Source organism: Ostrea edulis, chromosome 7 (genome assembly GCF_947568905.1).
Source record: "Ostrea edulis chromosome 7, xbOstEdul1.1, whole genome shotgun sequence".
NCBI lineage: Eukaryota > Metazoa > Mollusca > Bivalvia > Ostreida > Ostreidae > Ostrea > Ostrea edulis.
In genome coordinates, this window is record NC_079170.1 from 62992803 (window position 1) to 63009984 (window position 17182).

The 17182-nt window shown below is 36.2% G+C and overlaps 3 protein-coding genes across 3 annotated transcripts; 1 reads left to right on the forward strand and 2 right to left on the reverse strand.

The window, feature by feature from the left end:
• LOC130048367 (uncharacterized) lies at positions 1 to 17102 on the forward strand. Its single transcript, XM_056145012.1, has 3 exons — positions 1 to 544; positions 768 to 856; positions 14041 to 17102. Exon 3 carries the CDS (start codon positions 14080 to 14082, stop codon positions 16087 to 16089), a length of 2010 nt encoding a protein of 669 aa, XP_056000987.1. The 5' UTR covers positions 1 to 544; positions 768 to 856; positions 14041 to 14079; the 3' UTR covers positions 16090 to 17102.
• On the reverse strand, positions 989 to 8706 carry LOC130048388 (uncharacterized). Its single transcript, XM_056145044.1, has 2 exons — positions 8497 to 8706; positions 989 to 6978 (listed from the first exon to the last, which is right to left on the reverse strand). The coding sequence occupies exon 2, from the start codon at positions 6954 to 6956 to the stop codon at positions 6087 to 6089; it is 870 nt and encodes a 289-aa protein (XP_056001019.1). The 5' UTR covers positions 6957 to 6978; positions 8497 to 8706; the 3' UTR covers positions 989 to 6086.
• Positions 11170 to 12347, reverse strand: LOC130048383 (tripartite motif-containing protein 45-like). The gene has a single exon (XM_056145039.1). It carries the CDS (start codon positions 12317 to 12319, stop codon positions 11210 to 11212), a length of 1110 nt encoding a protein of 369 aa, XP_056001014.1. The 5' UTR covers positions 12320 to 12347; the 3' UTR covers positions 11170 to 11209.
• Positions 17103 to 17182: the final 80 nt, after the last annotated feature.

Below are 17182 nucleotides of genomic sequence, written 5' to 3' on the forward strand. Positions count from 1 at the left end.
AAGCTCTTTTTGAAAAAAGGCGGGAAAAACTCTTATTCATGACATAATAATGCTATAGAATAAGAAATAACTTTGATTTAAGTTGAGATAGTATACTTGGCATGTATTTAACTTATTCAAAACACAGATCAAGCTTGATTCAAGATACATTTAAATCAGAGAATATTTTTGGGCCTTTTTATGTACACAATCGTACTTTGTTCTTTTGGCACTAGTGCATAGCAGTAAGCTTAACTTAGAGACATCATCATATCATGTCCAAAGCATAGTCAAACTTTGCACTACATCAGATGTGTATTATGCCCAAAGCATATCAAGTCAGACTTTGCAGGTGACTTTGTCCATATTACGTTGTAATGGACAAAACTATGGAATTACATGATAGGTCAAACATATGATGTCTATAGCAGCCATGATGTCTACAACAACAGGCCAGACTTCGGCCCATCATATTATGTCCAAAGCAGAGGCCAAAATGTTTCGGCATAATGTCCTGTATGTCAAACCTGAGACTAGATCATTACTTCATTATCGAAGACCAAAGGTACTGCAACAATTAATACACAAGTAAAACTGCTTCAATATGTCAATAATCTTCATCTTTTGTATGCATGTATGTTAACTTAAAGTGCAGTATATACCAATTTTCCTCCTAACATTTATGAGCTTCATCGCTGAGCCACATAATTTCTCATTAAAGCATGCAATCCAATCATCAAAATCAGAATTAAGCCATGGTCTTGTAAAATAGTTCTCTTGCTTTGAAGTTGTACACATCTAAAACCAAGTCAAGAAAAGTCTGACAAAAGGATGCCAAGCTCCAAAACTGTAGCTCTCAGGAAACAGATTGACAGAGGTAAACCAGTTATCCATTTCCTTTTAGTCATAGATATAACTACATTATTTGGCACTTATTGATGTATTAAGTTTGTTATCATCCTGTACTTGATAAAACAGCATTTCCACACAGAGAGATTATAACAACAAACAGATTTTGGTTTCTTTTTTTCTTTCTTGACAATTTACAACAAGAACAGTAACAGAAACAATAACTAATAAAAACAAAAATGCCTTGATGCCTTCTTCTATCTGGTGAAACGTAAGGAAAATAAATTATAAAAAAAATGTAACAAAATACTCATACCTTATTAATCTCTAATGAACATTACCACACTAATCACACACAAAAGATAAAAAACAAAACCTGGTTTCAAAATGTTGGTTGGTTTTCGTGTTGCATACATAGTAAAATTAGTTAAAATCGTACAAGCAAAATTTGAGTACAAGTGGCAGAATTCTGCCGACAAAGACAATGTTAATGGTGTTCCAGAAGCATTTTTGTTCAATATACAGCTCATTGTGAAGAGAAGACAAAGTTAAATATGCATGACCTGGATACGATGACCATACCCTAACTATATGGAACAATCTGAGCACGGACATCCAGATACTCTGGCCGTGACACACAGAGATATTTTGACCTGTAAGACCATTTACTTTGATCATGTTCATTATATAGCTGAAATAATTTGTCATACACCAAGCTTAGAATAACAAAAACTACTGGCTGAATTCACATGCATTGAGAGTGTTACATAAATATGTATAAATCATGATCAAAATGGATTTGTAAAACATACGACTTAAACTGGTTCTGCATAAACAATGCAATCAGACACATATATTTACATTTTCAATGCTTTTATCTTTGATATCTCTACAAATTGTATCGATAGTCATTTCCTCATGAATGCATTGCAGTTGTAAACAATGCATGTATGAAAGAAGAATGTAAATAAAAACAAGATGTGTTTGTGAAACACAAATGCCCCCGATAATGGCCAATTCCGAAGATGGCCAAGGTCACAAGGACAAATGTCTTACCAGTAGAAAGATCTTGTCACAAGAAATGCTCATGTACAATAAGAAAGCTCTAATATTTACCATTTAGAAGTAATGACCAATGTAATTTTTTTTAAAAGTAGGTTAAGTGTCAAGGTCAAAAGGTTTAGTACCAACGGAAAGGTCTTGTCACAAGGAATGCTCATGTGAAATATCAAAGCTCTATAACTTACTGTTCAAAAGTTATAAGCAAGGTTAGTTTTCAAAAAGTAGGTCAAACTCCAAGATCAAAGGGTCAAAAATGTTGGTACCCATGGAAAGGTCTTGTTACAAGGAATACTCATGTGAAATATCAAAGCTCTATTACTTACTGTTCAAAAGTTATAAGCAAGATTAAAGTTTTCAAAAAGTTGGTCAAACTAAGGTCAAAGGATCAAAAATGTTGGTACCAACAGAAAGGTCTTGTCAAAAGGAATACTCATGTGAAATATCAAAGCTCTATCATTTACTGTTCAAAAGTTATTAGCAAGGTTAAAGTTTTCAAAAAGTAGGTCAAACTCCAAGGTCAAAGGGTAAAAAATGATGGTACCCACGGAAAGGTCTTGTCACAAGGAATACTCATGTGAAATATCAAAGCTCTATCACTTACTCTTCAAAAGTTATTAGCAAGGTTAAAGTTTTCAAAAAGTAGGTCAAACTCCAAGGTCAAAGGGTAAAAAATGAGGGTACCCACGGAAAGGTCTTGTCACAAGGAACACTCATGTGAAATATCAAAGCTCTATCACTTACTGTTCAAAAGTTATCAGCAGGGTTAAAGTTTCAGACAGAATTACAGAATGACAGACAGGACAAAAACAATATGGCCCCCCGATCTTCGGGGCATAAATATAACAAGCTTCATGAAGTATGCAAGCTTAAATCGTTGCTGTTCATATCTCATTCTGAAAGTATTGTATAGCAATACACTTCCCCTACTGGCTCCGTGTCAAGTCCTTTGCACAAAGTTCCATAAATTTCATAAAAATGTGAAAATATTTAAAAGTTACAGCAGCGAACCAAATTTCATCTTCCTAAATCAAAGCATAATGGAAAAAGTCCAGAAAGCTTAAGTTGTGACAGACGGAAGAACAGACAGACAGATGGAGTACAAACAAGTAGTTTTCCTTTCAGCTTTTCCAGTAGGGGACCAAAAATAGAGCAGTTTAGTGTCAATATGACAAATTGTAGATTCTCAGTCTAAAGCGATACTCATTCATATGCACCTACTGTAAATTTCTAATTAATTCACCAGAAGCCTTTATTTCTCACTATTTAAATCCCTAAGCACTCATGATTTTAAGTTCCCAGAAATTGTAAGTAAGGAATCCGCAATGTTACAATGGATTTTATGCGACGTCTCCATATGAGTGAAATATTCTCGAGAGGGACGTTAAACAATATTAAATCAATCAATCAATGTTACAATGGATTTTATGAGAAAACATACAAAAAATCTGAATAAAAACAACCAACTTTTCTAAAAGAGCACCTTGCCCATAAATTAAGTATGAGCTGGACCATGTACATGTGTTTACACTAAATCGCACAACTGCTCTAAATTCAATATTTAAAAATGTAGCATATGTTCAGTTGCTAGTAGACAGAAAATAAGGCATTCCTTCAAGTACAAATACAATATTTCACATTACACATTCAGTTCCATATTTGGCATTCGGTATTTTCTCAACTTTGCTTAGGAAAAAACATCTCTCCCTTAATAACGGGATTGATGTGAATAAATGATTTTGCACATTTTATAAATATACATATATGGCACAATACTGTGTAAACAAGATCTACATTCATGACTAGTAATAATGAAAATCAATTCCTTAAAAGAATCTCGAGATTCAAGCCCCAGGAAGACAGGATTGATTTAGGGGTACAACAGTGAATTTATAGAGCCCCCCCCCGACAAGTTTACTACTCCCTAGACAGTAGCTATAACCGAGACACAACCAAAGCATATAATACATGTAGCTGACGAACAGAGTTGTTACTGTTGAGGGGGCAATAAGCTAGTTACTGGTTCAAATTACAATACCCAGTTAGTAAGACTTGGTCAACTGGTTCAATACCCAGTAAATAAGATTTTATCAAACTATCAATTAAACAACAAAATAGCAGAAACATGACCTTCTGCTAAGGGAGTCAATCAAATGGGGCAATTTTCAGTAGATGTCATAAATGATAACTCGGGAGGAAAAGGCCTGTGTGAAATCCTATGTCTGGTAAACAGTTTCAAGACTATCTGCCCTTGAAGCTTTTTACTAGCTGATGAAATAGCTGATTTTTTTTATACAGAAATACTTCAATATTGCACTTTGTAGTTAAAGAATGATAACTCTAACAGCAAAAAACATATCCGCTCCTAATGCTGCAAGCACCAAAATTTTATATGAACATGAAAATTACTTGAAAATATGTGACAGTTCCAAAATGAATATATAATACAAGTATAATGCAAACTTGCATCATATAAAGAAATAAGAATAACATCACAAGAGACTAAAGAGCCTTAACTGTCATTTTTCTGATCACAAATAACATGCTAATATCTAACAAATACTAAGCTGCAGCCCAGATAAATATTTCTTTGTGCAAAGTATGGGGTAGATGTTCAGGAGTAAAGATCATTTCTAAACAATTTAAGATGACACCATATAATATATGTATCTTTAGTTCACAAAAGCCACATCATGGGGCTTGGAACAAATAATCAGGGTTATGAATTTCACAATTTTAGGGGCAGCCCCTTATGTTCATTTTAACTAATGCATCTAGCTTGTGTGCTGGATGTTCAGAGTTGATGAGGAAGATATCTAAAGATTAAATACATTTTCTCTATGCGACCTCCTTCACCGAGATCTGAACCCCTAGTCCATGGACCAAGGAATTCATCATTTTAGTTGCAGCCTTAATACTCATTATCACTACACACAGAGTTCTTATGTCTGATATTCAGGAGTGAAGATTTCTACAGATTGAAAATACTGCATTTTCACCGAGTGATCCTTATAGCCGTGCCCTGGAGCCTGAACCCCTCCCATGGTCATCAATCTCACTATTTTAATGGAGGACTCAATGCTCAGTAAAACTTTGCATCTACCGTTAGTTTATTCCTTAGATGTTCGGAAATACAAAAGATTATATCTAAAACAATGTATTTTACTGCATGATTCATATAACCCTATCCTGCTTGAGCCTCTGATCTAGGGGCCTTACTTTCACAAGATTTAAAAGAGCCCTCCATGCTCAATATAACTGCATGTACTGCGGAATTATTAGAATTCGTGGTGGCTCAATTTTCATGGAATTCGTGGGTACTCCTCACCCACGAATTTACATCATCAACGAATAAAGAATCATAATTACATTCCAGAGTTATCTTTCTTACAAATATATAAATTCACAAAATTATGTCCCCACGAACCCGTAAAAATTTCAGCAATCCATCATGAAAATTGCCCCCCCCCCCCCCCCCCCCCCCCCCGAATTAAAATGATTCTACAGTAGTTCGTTTCCCAGATGTTCAGGAATAAAAAAAAATCAATGCAGTTTTACTGTGATGAATACTGTCCTACCCTTGAGCCCGAGCCCAGGGGCAATGCATTTCACAATTGTTAAAGTTTTCTAGTTCAGTATAATGATGTACCTTGTTTTAGTACCAGATGCCCAGGAGTAAAAATTTTTTTTTTTTTAAAGATTGTACTATTTATTGATATTTAAACCCTACATGTATCCCTAAGACTTCAAAATGGGAGGGTCACAAAATTCAAAAATACTTGTTTCCTACCCCATAAGATGCTGCACAGCAATTTTGGTGAACATTCGTCAGTTTCATAGATGAACTAAAAAAAATGTTCCTAAGTTAACAACACACTGCAATGAACGACCACAGACAGCAGGAAGTTAGGAACTCAGCTGAGTAACTCAGGTGACCCAATAATAAGAGAAGGACAAGGGAAAAAAAATTCAATATGAACCCATTTGCAGTGCTTTACGTATGGATTTTAATTTTGTGATGTGCTGGTATCATTGCAAGCCAAAGTGTAAGGTACATATGTACCATGTAGGAATATAAAAGCAATTCACTCTTGTTGCACCTATCGATTCCAAATTACCCATGGACCCCATGCGATTTTCCATGCATAAATAAATTGATTTACATCAATATATTAAAATTTGGAACTTATAAGAAAATTTTATGTGTGGGTACCACGTTTTCCCTGGGTACACATTTTCTGTAACCTCAGCACCAGCTGTTTACACACAGGGGGGAATGGAGTGCCATCTCTCAGGTGTAGAATGGCTTTCTGAATAAAGTTGTATGTGTGGCTTAGTGTTCTTGGATACTGCATGTTGAAGACCCAGTATGCGGAAAACAGTGTTCCCAATGCAATTGTGAACTCCTCGAATTCTTGGACCACTTCCTCTTCAACAATCAAAACAAATTCATCACTTCGGAATATGGATCCCTTCGAGATGAGAATAGGGACGATCTTTCCCCTGGGGTCTACTTCATCGTCTGTTCCGATTTCTCTCACCATCTCCATGAGATTTTCCTTCAGCAGCAGTGGGATCAGGCAGAGCGCCGTTACCATGTCCCAGTACTGTTTTAGCGCCACATTCTGCTGTTTCACTGATTCAGCGCGCTTTAGAATGCTTCCCGATCCGGGGGTCTGATGTCCTAAACTAATGATTGTTGAAGCATATTTTACACAGTATTCCTGAATCAGGTGATCGATGTCCATACCAGTTATCCTCTGAAACTCTGCCAGCATTTGCCTCCCTTTGAAGAGCTGTGGAAAGTGCTCTTTCAGTACAATAATCGCTGGCATTTCCTCTGTGACAAATGCACGTCTTCCTTCAAAAGTGTCATCCAAGTACTTGTTTATTTCTTCCTCCGTCTGTTGATTGGATGAACTCGAGTCGCCCTTTTCAGTAGTTTTCTGCTTTTTCTCCTGCGAGCCCAGTAGTTCAGACTTAGCCACTTCCTTGGCAACTTCAGTTGATGAGCCTGGCACCACCTCGGCTGTCATCATGGCAGCTTTACGCTTGGATTTCTGCGACATGTTCGATTTGTAGCTCTGTATTCTACAAGAAAATAAAATGTATCAATAAATACATTTCATGTCTCCCCATGTCATGTATTCACATTGAACTTATTTTAAAACAAATATGTTTTTCGCCAGTTTTTATAATTGGGAAAAGTGCAAGTTAAATTGGGAAAAAATTGGTATTTTTTGGCAGGGGAAAGGGCTGATATTCGGACCTAAAATGGGTCTAAAAAATCACTGTATAATCATGTACGTATACCACATGCATCGATGCAGTTTGTTTACAATTTCAAAATATTACTTTCACATTTATATTACATGCATGTGTAGTGGTCAGACGGTTTCGATCGCTGGTGGCGAGATAGCTCAGTTGGTAGAGTACCTGACTAGAGATTCAAGGGCCCCAGTTTCTAATCTTAGTCTGGTCCATTGCATTTTCTCCCTCCCTGTTATATTTGGTGCCTTAGACCAGCCCTGGAACTGACAGGTAAAAATGCCTGTATGGGGATAAAGATACTGGATTGATGTCTTCAAAGACATTTAACAAGAGAGGAATGAGGCTGTCAGGTGGGTTTGATTACTGGTGGTGAAGATAGCTCAGTTGGTAGAGCACCTGACTGGACATTCTGAGGGCCCGGATTTGAATTTCGGTCAGGTCCGTTGCGTCTTTTACCTTCTTGTTACACATGTAATTGCAGCCTTACATCTAGACAGTCTGGATTGCTTAACATTATGGAACATGGTGGTACATTACATATACTAATTATTGGACGCTATTTTGTCCCTCATGCAGGTAACAACAATAAGTACAGGCCAAGCCTTATGAATCTTACTGAACCCGTTTGTAATAAATGTATCAAATTGAAAATCGAGGCAATGAATCAAGCGCTCATATTGAACAGTATAAGATATTTCAGTGAATCATTTCAGCCCTACTGCTCTAGTGCCATTTTTAAAATGTTGAAACAATTATTTTCTAAATGAATGTATGTGTTCCTAATAAATCAAAATCTTGATAAAGTAATCAAATGTAATCATTAAGAAACACTAATCGTAATTAAATTAAATCTACTATCCAAAAGTTGAAAAGAGAAGTCATTCAATCATAATCATGAAATTTCACAGTAATGTCTGGCTACGATAACAGTGTCACAGTACCAAAGTTTGCATAGTCCAGCTACGATATCTACATACGTAGAGGACCTTATGGATCACTGGACAGAGTACATATTAGGAGAAACCTGCTCATTTACCACATGATAAGGCACATGTATGCACGGGCACTGGAAGTTAATGTAAATATATAGGCCTAGTATGTGCATGTATAAAAAAGGGGTTTTTATACATGCACAAACTATATTTCCAGTGCCCGTGCATGTACATATTTAGCCTTACAAATAAATAAATAAAATCAATCTCGCAATAAAACTATTTCTGATGTCCTTTGTCCGAACTAAACAATGCGACAACGCATTATTATTTATGATTCAGATTGCACAAGCAGACACTCAATACGGGTGTCGAGATTTGCTAGAGAACTAATCAAGCGTATCACCTGTCAGTCTGCAATAATAAGCAATGTTTTGTATATCCACTCGTGTTTTTCTGAGAATATATCCTTTGATACCGAGCTGTTGTATGTTAAATTGCATCTGACGCAGTTGTCTTTCAAGCTTTACTCGGCCATTTTTCATCGGATTCTGAAACATTTTCTTGCTCCGTTACACGTGGGTGGTTTCATGGTCTCAACCGAGCGAGATTTTTCGACCCGGATAAAACGGAAAACGAAGATATTTCTTTTAGAAAATTTTAGAGATGCTCCAAAGATTCGTTTCTCATGAAAAAAGCTACATTTGAATTGAATGAAATTTCCTCTCTATATGTAGCTCTCGGTATAAATAACATTATGTATATTTCTGCTCTCAAAGATGATCTACTTCACTAGGCCTTATAGTTTAAAAATACTTTTAACCTCATGCAAATGAATGATGTCACAAAGGTCATGCTGTTTAAAGTAGATTCTGTGGAAAAATTGACGAAAATATACAAAAATGTACTTAATTCGATGGAAATAAATGATATGTCCTACACTGAAAAGTATTTTTTTGAAAAGGTATAGATTTATGGAAACCAATTTGGTCGTTTTAAAGAGAGCATACATACTTGTAAAAGACGGAAGTCAAAACATATGCGGTTACTCGTGAAAATGAAGAAATTGATAAATACATAAATATTTTAACATGATATGCGTAGGTCGGAGAAGTTTTGGACTTTCGAAAGGGGGCGGGGGTCCAAATATGGCATTGCTTTCATCTGCATCGCGCTTGTTGCAAACTAGTTTGATCCGAGGTTTTTAAAGTACATGTACCACCTATATCTGCGCAACTAGCATACATCTAGTTTATATTTTTTTTAAAAATACATAATATCTAAATAAAAACAATAAAATATTTTCTGTGTTGTTTCATCAGGTGATGAAGGCAGCAATCATTGCAGAGGAAAAATTGCATACATGTAACTCAAATTTCACTGGTCAACATCAGTCAATATTGCAAAGAGAAATTATTCATTCATTTGTATTGATCTGCGATAAAAAATAATTAATATTAAAGTTTAATTAGTACATCAAAAGAAGCATCAGTATATTCCCAATTTTAAATGGAACAATATTAGTACCACTGATTTAATGACAGCACTTTTGCAAAGGTGGGAACACATTCCGTCCTGATTTGATTTTACACAAACAAAATAACCAGTTGTGCATGTTTGATTTGTTTGAAATGTGAAAAATTCAAAATTGCAATTAACTTAATTGATGAATCCCTATTAATGCATTAGATTAGTGTTTGGAATGGTGCATACATTTTTATGGACCACAGACAATTGTATCGCTTGGGTTCGAATTTACTATTATCTGGTATACTCTTTAATAGGAAATTTGAACGCAAGCGACATATTTCCCTGTGATACGGACATGTCATATAATTTCTTGATTTAGTAGACAAACAAGGCATTATTGTGAACATTGAACCACGTGGTGCATATAATCCAGAAATACGTATAGAAAAAGCTACACAAGTTGTAGTATGATAAAAACATCACACAGCCGACTGAGTATATACTCGACTAGTTTTTATTGATATTTCGGTGCTTTAGATATGTTTCATTTAGAAAAGGAAACTAACACTACAACTAAACTACAAAAGCTGATAACAAACAAAACGTCTACATATCAAAATTATCTAGTGTAATACTGAATATGTGGCAAAAGAAAAGTCTGTTCTAATCGTCAACACTCATCTCAGTCTCCTTTTCTATTTAGTTTTCTTTTCTATGTAAATATTCTGTTGTCCTGAGGAAGGGACAGGCCGTCCCGGGAAATATTTAGTCATATTTAGTGCCTTTTATATCCTTTTTCATTTGACCTCGTATCTACTATTAGATCAGACACTTTGGATGTTGAGTGTTGTTGGATTTTAGCGCATATATATAATTATATACAATGTATAAATATATATATATATATATATATATATATATATATATAGTGGGATAAATCTCCGATATAATCTTCTAGAGTGCTCGATGTGGCCTCACGGAGCTACATAAATTGATGATCAAATGGAGTTCAATCACATAAATGTTATGTGATTGAACTCCATTTGATCATCAATTTATATATATATATATATATATATATATATATATATATATATATATATATATGATTGAATGTAGCAAATCAAGTCTGCTCTGTTAAAGTAAAAAAAAAAGTGTGATCGAATTAGATTGCTCTTACTATTCTTAACTTAAAGCATTACGTATATTACAACTAGGGCATACATAAAAGTATCTCCTTGAAAAGCTGGATCTCTTTGCAGTATGAAGGTAAAAAAAAAAATGGAATGATTGGTGTGATCCACACAATACAAATAAGCAGGCAGTATATTTCGTAACATTAATACACAGGTAATCAATCCCTATAATTTAGGGCGGAAGTATTTCATAGCACTTAACTTGAGGGCGTTCTAATCTGTTATCATTGTCTTCAGTCAATGACTCCTGTTTCTTGATTTCTTCACTTGACTTATTCATCCGATTTTTGACAACTGCACACCGTACAACGGAAAGTCCTACATACCTGGTGCAGTGCTCTTGAGAAGAATCTATATATTTTTCATCCTTTCCAGGTACATATACAGGTATCAAATACACATAATTTTATTCAAAATAAAGTATTTTTAACATTGTATTGGGGGGGGGGGGGATTAATCGTCCGCTACCGACACTAGGTGGCCGAGAGAAGTGCAGTTTACACAATCTTCAAAGTCTTTGTCAATGTTAACCTGCACGTCAATGGTCATCGGATTTTTTTCAATCTCCTCTATTTTGTCTTTTGTCTCATCTCTGAGTTTAGAAACTTTCGGTATTAGGGTCAACAACTGGATATTGGTGCATTTCGCCTCCGCCAATTTCAAAAGATTCTCACAGTTTGATATCATGCGGCGCATATTCAGGAGGCATTCTTTCCGCTCCCGTATCTTTTTCAAGTTGTCATCACGTACTTGCGACAGTTTTTCAAGGAACTCGGATTTCATGTTATCTACATGACCGAGACTCTTACTACTGAATTCTTGAATCTGTTGTCGCCGTGTCTCGTTTTGTGTCTTTAAGCCGCTGCACGCGGAGTTCAAGTCTTCTACCCTTGAGTCAATTTTCTGAATAAGATTTTCCATTTTCTGTCCAAATTCACCGATGACTGTAAGATTTTTAGGATCTTTCACAGCATCTAGGAAAGTGACCACGTTTTTGCATTGGCCATGGACCTCTGTTTTGCATATTGCACAGCAGACGACATCATGGTCATGGCAAAACATTTCAAGTGATTTGCCAGGATGGACGTCGCAGACGTACATTGACGTCACTACCTCAACATCATTAACTGTCTCGATCGGTGCAATTCTGTGATCAGTTAGAATGGGAAGTGAAGTGTGAAACTCCCCACACGCTCCGCAGAGAGCTGCATCACATGTATAGCACCAATATCTTGTAGTCTCCATTCTACCACGATTGGTACAAGGGTTGCAAACAAACAGCTTCTTCTCCAGCCGTTGCTGGTCAATCAGCATTGCTATCAGACAATTGGTTGGCAGTCGATTGGAAACATCCTCTGGTCTGGTGCGATGAAAATCTTTGACCACGTTAAAGTGGCGACACACTGGACAAGGAAACCCTCTGGAACCTTCCTGAACTTGAGTAGAAATGTAATCTGAGAGACATTTCTTGCAAAATGTATGCAGACAGATGAGATATTTAGGATCTTTGAATGTTTCCAGACAAATGGAGCAGTTAGTTAAATCCGAACCCTCCAAGGACATGACTGTAGCGTGATTGTGTCTGATTTATCACCAAACTCTGTAAAGAAAATATGCGTAGACTCTTACAAACACATTTCTCCAAATTCGTTTTAAAATGTTATGATAAATATTCAGATTTGATTGGCTGAGTAGTCTATTTCTTATATCAGTTATTGTTTAGTAGGCGAGCATTGAACCATTAAAACGTAGGATACATATGGACGAGAACACAGTTACTTAATTTTTTTTAAACATTGCACATGTATGCATTTTGAAATATGTTTTCACGCGCGGGAAGTTATGTACGATTACGAATGTATTAAAAAGAACCGGGTAGATCCAATACACACACACATTAACTACAAATACACGGAATATAAACCTGTCCAACATATATCCAGTGATATCGTATGCTGTTCTAGTGGTTGTAAAAAGTCATGCTGTTTCAAATAACCTGGTCTACACATCCATGAGTTCATTTACCCTAACCCACGGATACTCTTTAGCCTTACCTTAAGACAGGTATTATAACACCTTGATCGTGCAGCAGGTGTAACGGAGGAGTGGAAATGACTGCGATGTTATACTCCCCCAAGTTTTTGAACGTATGGGTGAAATTTTGATTCAGGTCAGTAACTCGGTCAAATTGCACATGCGTTTTACACAAAAGGCGCACCGAAGAGTGGGCTGTAGGGCTCTTTACAACTTTTTAAAAGATGGAAAGGTTAGTTCAAAGATAGTCTTCTTTCACGTTGTTAAGATCTAAATTCTATTGCTAGAATTACGTCAGTACATAAATAATATATTCACTATACGTGTGTAATCATGTAGTTTTTTGAATTGATGAGGTGTATATACACATTTTTGAACTACATGTAATTGATGTTGTAGTATGATAGACGAATGGCCCTAGGCAGGGTCATTGGAACTATATCTTGATGACATTTTGGGCTGATGATGTTTTATCAAATTAATTGATTATTTATTGCCATTATTTGTATTCATAATAATAAACAATGTCCCTGTACGATTATCACAGCGCAACCGCCAACATTTTTGAAATATCCGCTTCTGGTCTTACGTCCTTCTGCTAAGAGACGCAACTCGAACATTATAGTTATAGCGTTCATGTATATTCCTTGTTCTGGGCTGCACATGTAGTACCATTTGATTGATTGATTATGTAGTAAAGTAAGATTAATCATGCCACTTTCACATCATAAAACAGAGGTTTAGTCGAATGTTGCTTAAAATATTGTATTTTGTGTTTGATTTGAATACGCCTTTCACAATCCTCACACCATAGTAATTAACGTGCGTATGATTGGTCCTACTTTACTACAATTATTTGGGGTTTATACGCTTTTTGGTAATATTTCAGTTATTTAACAGGGGAATTTGATTCTAATGCTCTGTAATGATTGTGAATAAAAGAAAATTATAATAAATAAGAATTTACAATGCTGTTGTATTATAGCACAATACTTCGCTGTTATCTGTTATTCATCGTAGAACCTTGTAATCTATCCGCATTTCAATTCCATAGGTTTATGAAATACGATTCCTTTCGTGGTTTGAGATGTTTGTAATTCTGATGTCCTTTGTGTATTGAATATAGCTTAAAATTATGATTAACACATTTACCAAAGGATTTGCAACATGGTGAACATTGGTTTGTGAGAGATATAGTGATAGACACGAAATCTTAACAGTTCAAATGTATGTATTTACCTTTTTTGCAGGTGCGGGTAATTGAGCCTGACGGGGAAATAAAGTAGGTAATGGAGAATTTGGACATAACACGAAATTGTTGTACTGACCCGAAACCGGATCAAAGAAACAAAACTGTCTTACAATGTGCGCTTTGCCAGGCGATTCTTCGAGCTCCACGAACACTGAATTGTTTCCATTCCATGTGCGAGGATTGCCTATCATCTTGCGTGCTGGAGGAGGACGGACGTTTGGTGGTTGTATGCCCTAAATGTACATACAAGTCAACTACAGAAAAACCAGCAGAAACAATCAGTAATCCTGATACTTTCTCATCATCACCGGTGATGCTAACGTTACTGGATCATGAAGACCTTGAGGGAAATAAAGCTTGCACGTCTTGTCATAACCGCTCAAAGACCACACCGTCTGCTTACTGGTGTTTTGAGTGTCTTGCGTACCTCTGCGAACAGTGCTTTTTGTTTCACTCGTCCCTGTCATATTTGGCAAAGCATCACACATATAGCAGGAAAGAAGTAGAAAATACACCTATATTACTGTCCATGGCTAGGGAAATTTGCCCAAGACATGGAGAGAAATTTACCAGATTTTGTGACGTAGAGAAAGAAGTGTGTTGCAACACGTGTGTAGCGGATTCCCACATGGGTCTATGTCTCGGAGCTCATGAAATTATTAACTGTTTTGAAGACGTTCAGTCTGATTTCACACATTTGAAAACATCGATCAAAGATCAGCTAAGTGAATTAGACGAACTACTGACTGAACAAAACAAAGCAGAATTGAAGTTAGAGAAATTTTGTCTTGTAAAACAAGGAACGATCCATTCCTTGACAGATAAGATCGGTACTAATGTTCATCATCGAACGCAAACTCTAGTGGAAGTTTCAAACCAATACTCGCAGAAAAACCTCCAAGAATATGAAGACAATTTGAGATTATTGAGAGACAGACACAGTTTACTAACAAAATGCCTCCAAACCACATCAAAATCACAGTTTGGATATGCAGTCAGACTATTATTACAGAAAAAGAATATAGAATCAATGACAATGGAAGTTGAAAAGTTTGTTGATGAAGTCAAAGTTGCCACATCTCCTGTGCCTGTTGTACGATTTTGTTCGTCTCTCACCAACTTACGCAAGAAGCAGTCCTTCGGTTCTATAGCTACATCTTCTACATGTAGTTCAAAACCTGTGCTTGGATTAAACTACAAAGTAGAAAAAGCAAGATCAACAGAATTATTGCAACAAGATGAAAAACTCGCTCTTTCGCATTCACTTGAATTCGGCGGAAATGCATTTACACTTTCCAGGACAATTCAAACCGAGAACAAATTTTCTCACGTCACAGGCTGTGACTGGCTATCGGAAACCAAAATCATTATCGTTGATTCAAGAGAAAAGTCAAATTCACTCGCTCAAATCTTTGACACATCAAGCGGAAAACGAATACTGGAGATTCAGTTAAAGGACAAAGCATATGACGTCACCACGCTTCCTAACCAAGAAGTCGCCATCACATTTCCAAAGGCACGATATGTTGGCTTCTTCAATTGCCAAAATGGCCGCCACGAGGAAGATCTTGACATGGGCATGGATTGTTACGGAATCAGTCGTCTTGACGACGGTCATATCGTAGTCGGAGGAGAAGAATATATCTTGATTCTTGACCATGACTTTAATGAAATCAGAACTCTCCACGTCAGAGGAGAAAGCATTCGATACATCTGGACCAGCAACATCGACTTTATCTTTTACAGCGACTTAACAACAAACACGGTCTATAGCATGTCTGGTAACGGGGGTGCCAGGTATAAATACAGACCGAATAAGATCCAGGCTCCAGCGGGCCTTATCGGGGACACAAACAAAGGGAATCTTTATGTTTGCGAGAAAGGATCGAAGTATCTCCATATTGTGAATAAAAAAGGGAAATATGTGAAACGCGTTGACGTCGGACAATCACCTACCGCTATAGCAATGTCGAAAGACTTGAACAAGATATGTATCGCAAGAGGCGGTCGTCATAATGAGCATGTGGTGGATATCTATCATTTGTAACATCGGTATTATGAATGAGGCGATTTTCATAACGAACACATGATCGATGTCTATCGTATCATCGTTATGTCGTCAGTATGTGAACAAGATGAATATCGATCATTTTCAACGGAAAGCCGTCTATATCTATCATATAGAACGGAAACGTGGTGGATATCTATCATATATAACGCAAACGTGGCGAATATATATAATAAATAATGGAAACACGGTGTATATTTATTATATATAACGGAAACGTGGTGCACGAATATATATCATATACATGTATAACGGAAACGCGGTGTATATTTATCACATATAATGCAAACATGTGTACATCTATCGTTTATAATGGAAAATTTCATGGTGTATATCCATCGTTTTACAAGTACTATATCCATGGAATGTAGGTCTTTGTTATGTTAAAACATCGGCCTTCATACCCAATTCGGCAAATTATTTGCGGCGGGAAGAATATTGCGAAAACTTAAAATGCAGTGTACAGTATTTTATATTGAAATCTGATAATGAAGCGTTGTTTTGAATTTTTTAAATTGAAGTGGAGGAAGTTAATTTTGCGAAACAACAGTAACCGTGACAACGCAACGTTATTCAAAATAATGATCGCACTAGATAGGCGACTTGCTATTGTGCTTACACAATGGTTTTAAAAAAGTGCACGCCTTTTGATAAAGAATTATTGAGTGGGGAGTAAATAACATAAAAGAATTGCGTCTAATCTAAAATTCTTCCTCATACCCAATTTCTTTTTGTGTGTGTGTGTGTGCTACGGAAATATATTTCTAGATATTTTAAAAAGAGTAGATAACGAAAAATTGCAATAAGGAAGTCTGAAATATTCCACTGTTTTAGTGCGTCTATGATTAAGCTAGAATTCAAATGAAATGGCTATAATTACATGTATACACTGTACTAATTGCTTTGTTGTATTTATGCTTGATATGAGATAAAATAAAACGAACTAGCGTTATCAGAATTCTTCTCGCTAGTGATTTCATCAATGTAGAGCTTAGTCTGAACAAGACCTGCTGAGGCTTCTCACTAGTGATTTCATCAATGTATAGCTTAGTCTGAACAAGACCTGCTGAGA

Coding starts and splice junctions, on each gene's coding strand:
- LOC130048388 (XM_056145044.1), bottom strand. CDS start 6,956: ATGTCGCAGAAATCCAAGCGTAAAGCTGCCATGATGACAGCCGAGGTG.
- LOC130048383 (XM_056145039.1), bottom strand. CDS start 12,319: ATGTCCTTGGAGGGTTCGGATTTAACTAACTGCTCCATTTGTCTGGAA.
- LOC130048367 (XM_056145012.1), top strand. CDS start 14,080: ATGGAGAATTTGGACATAACACGAAATTGTTGTACTGACCCGAAACCG.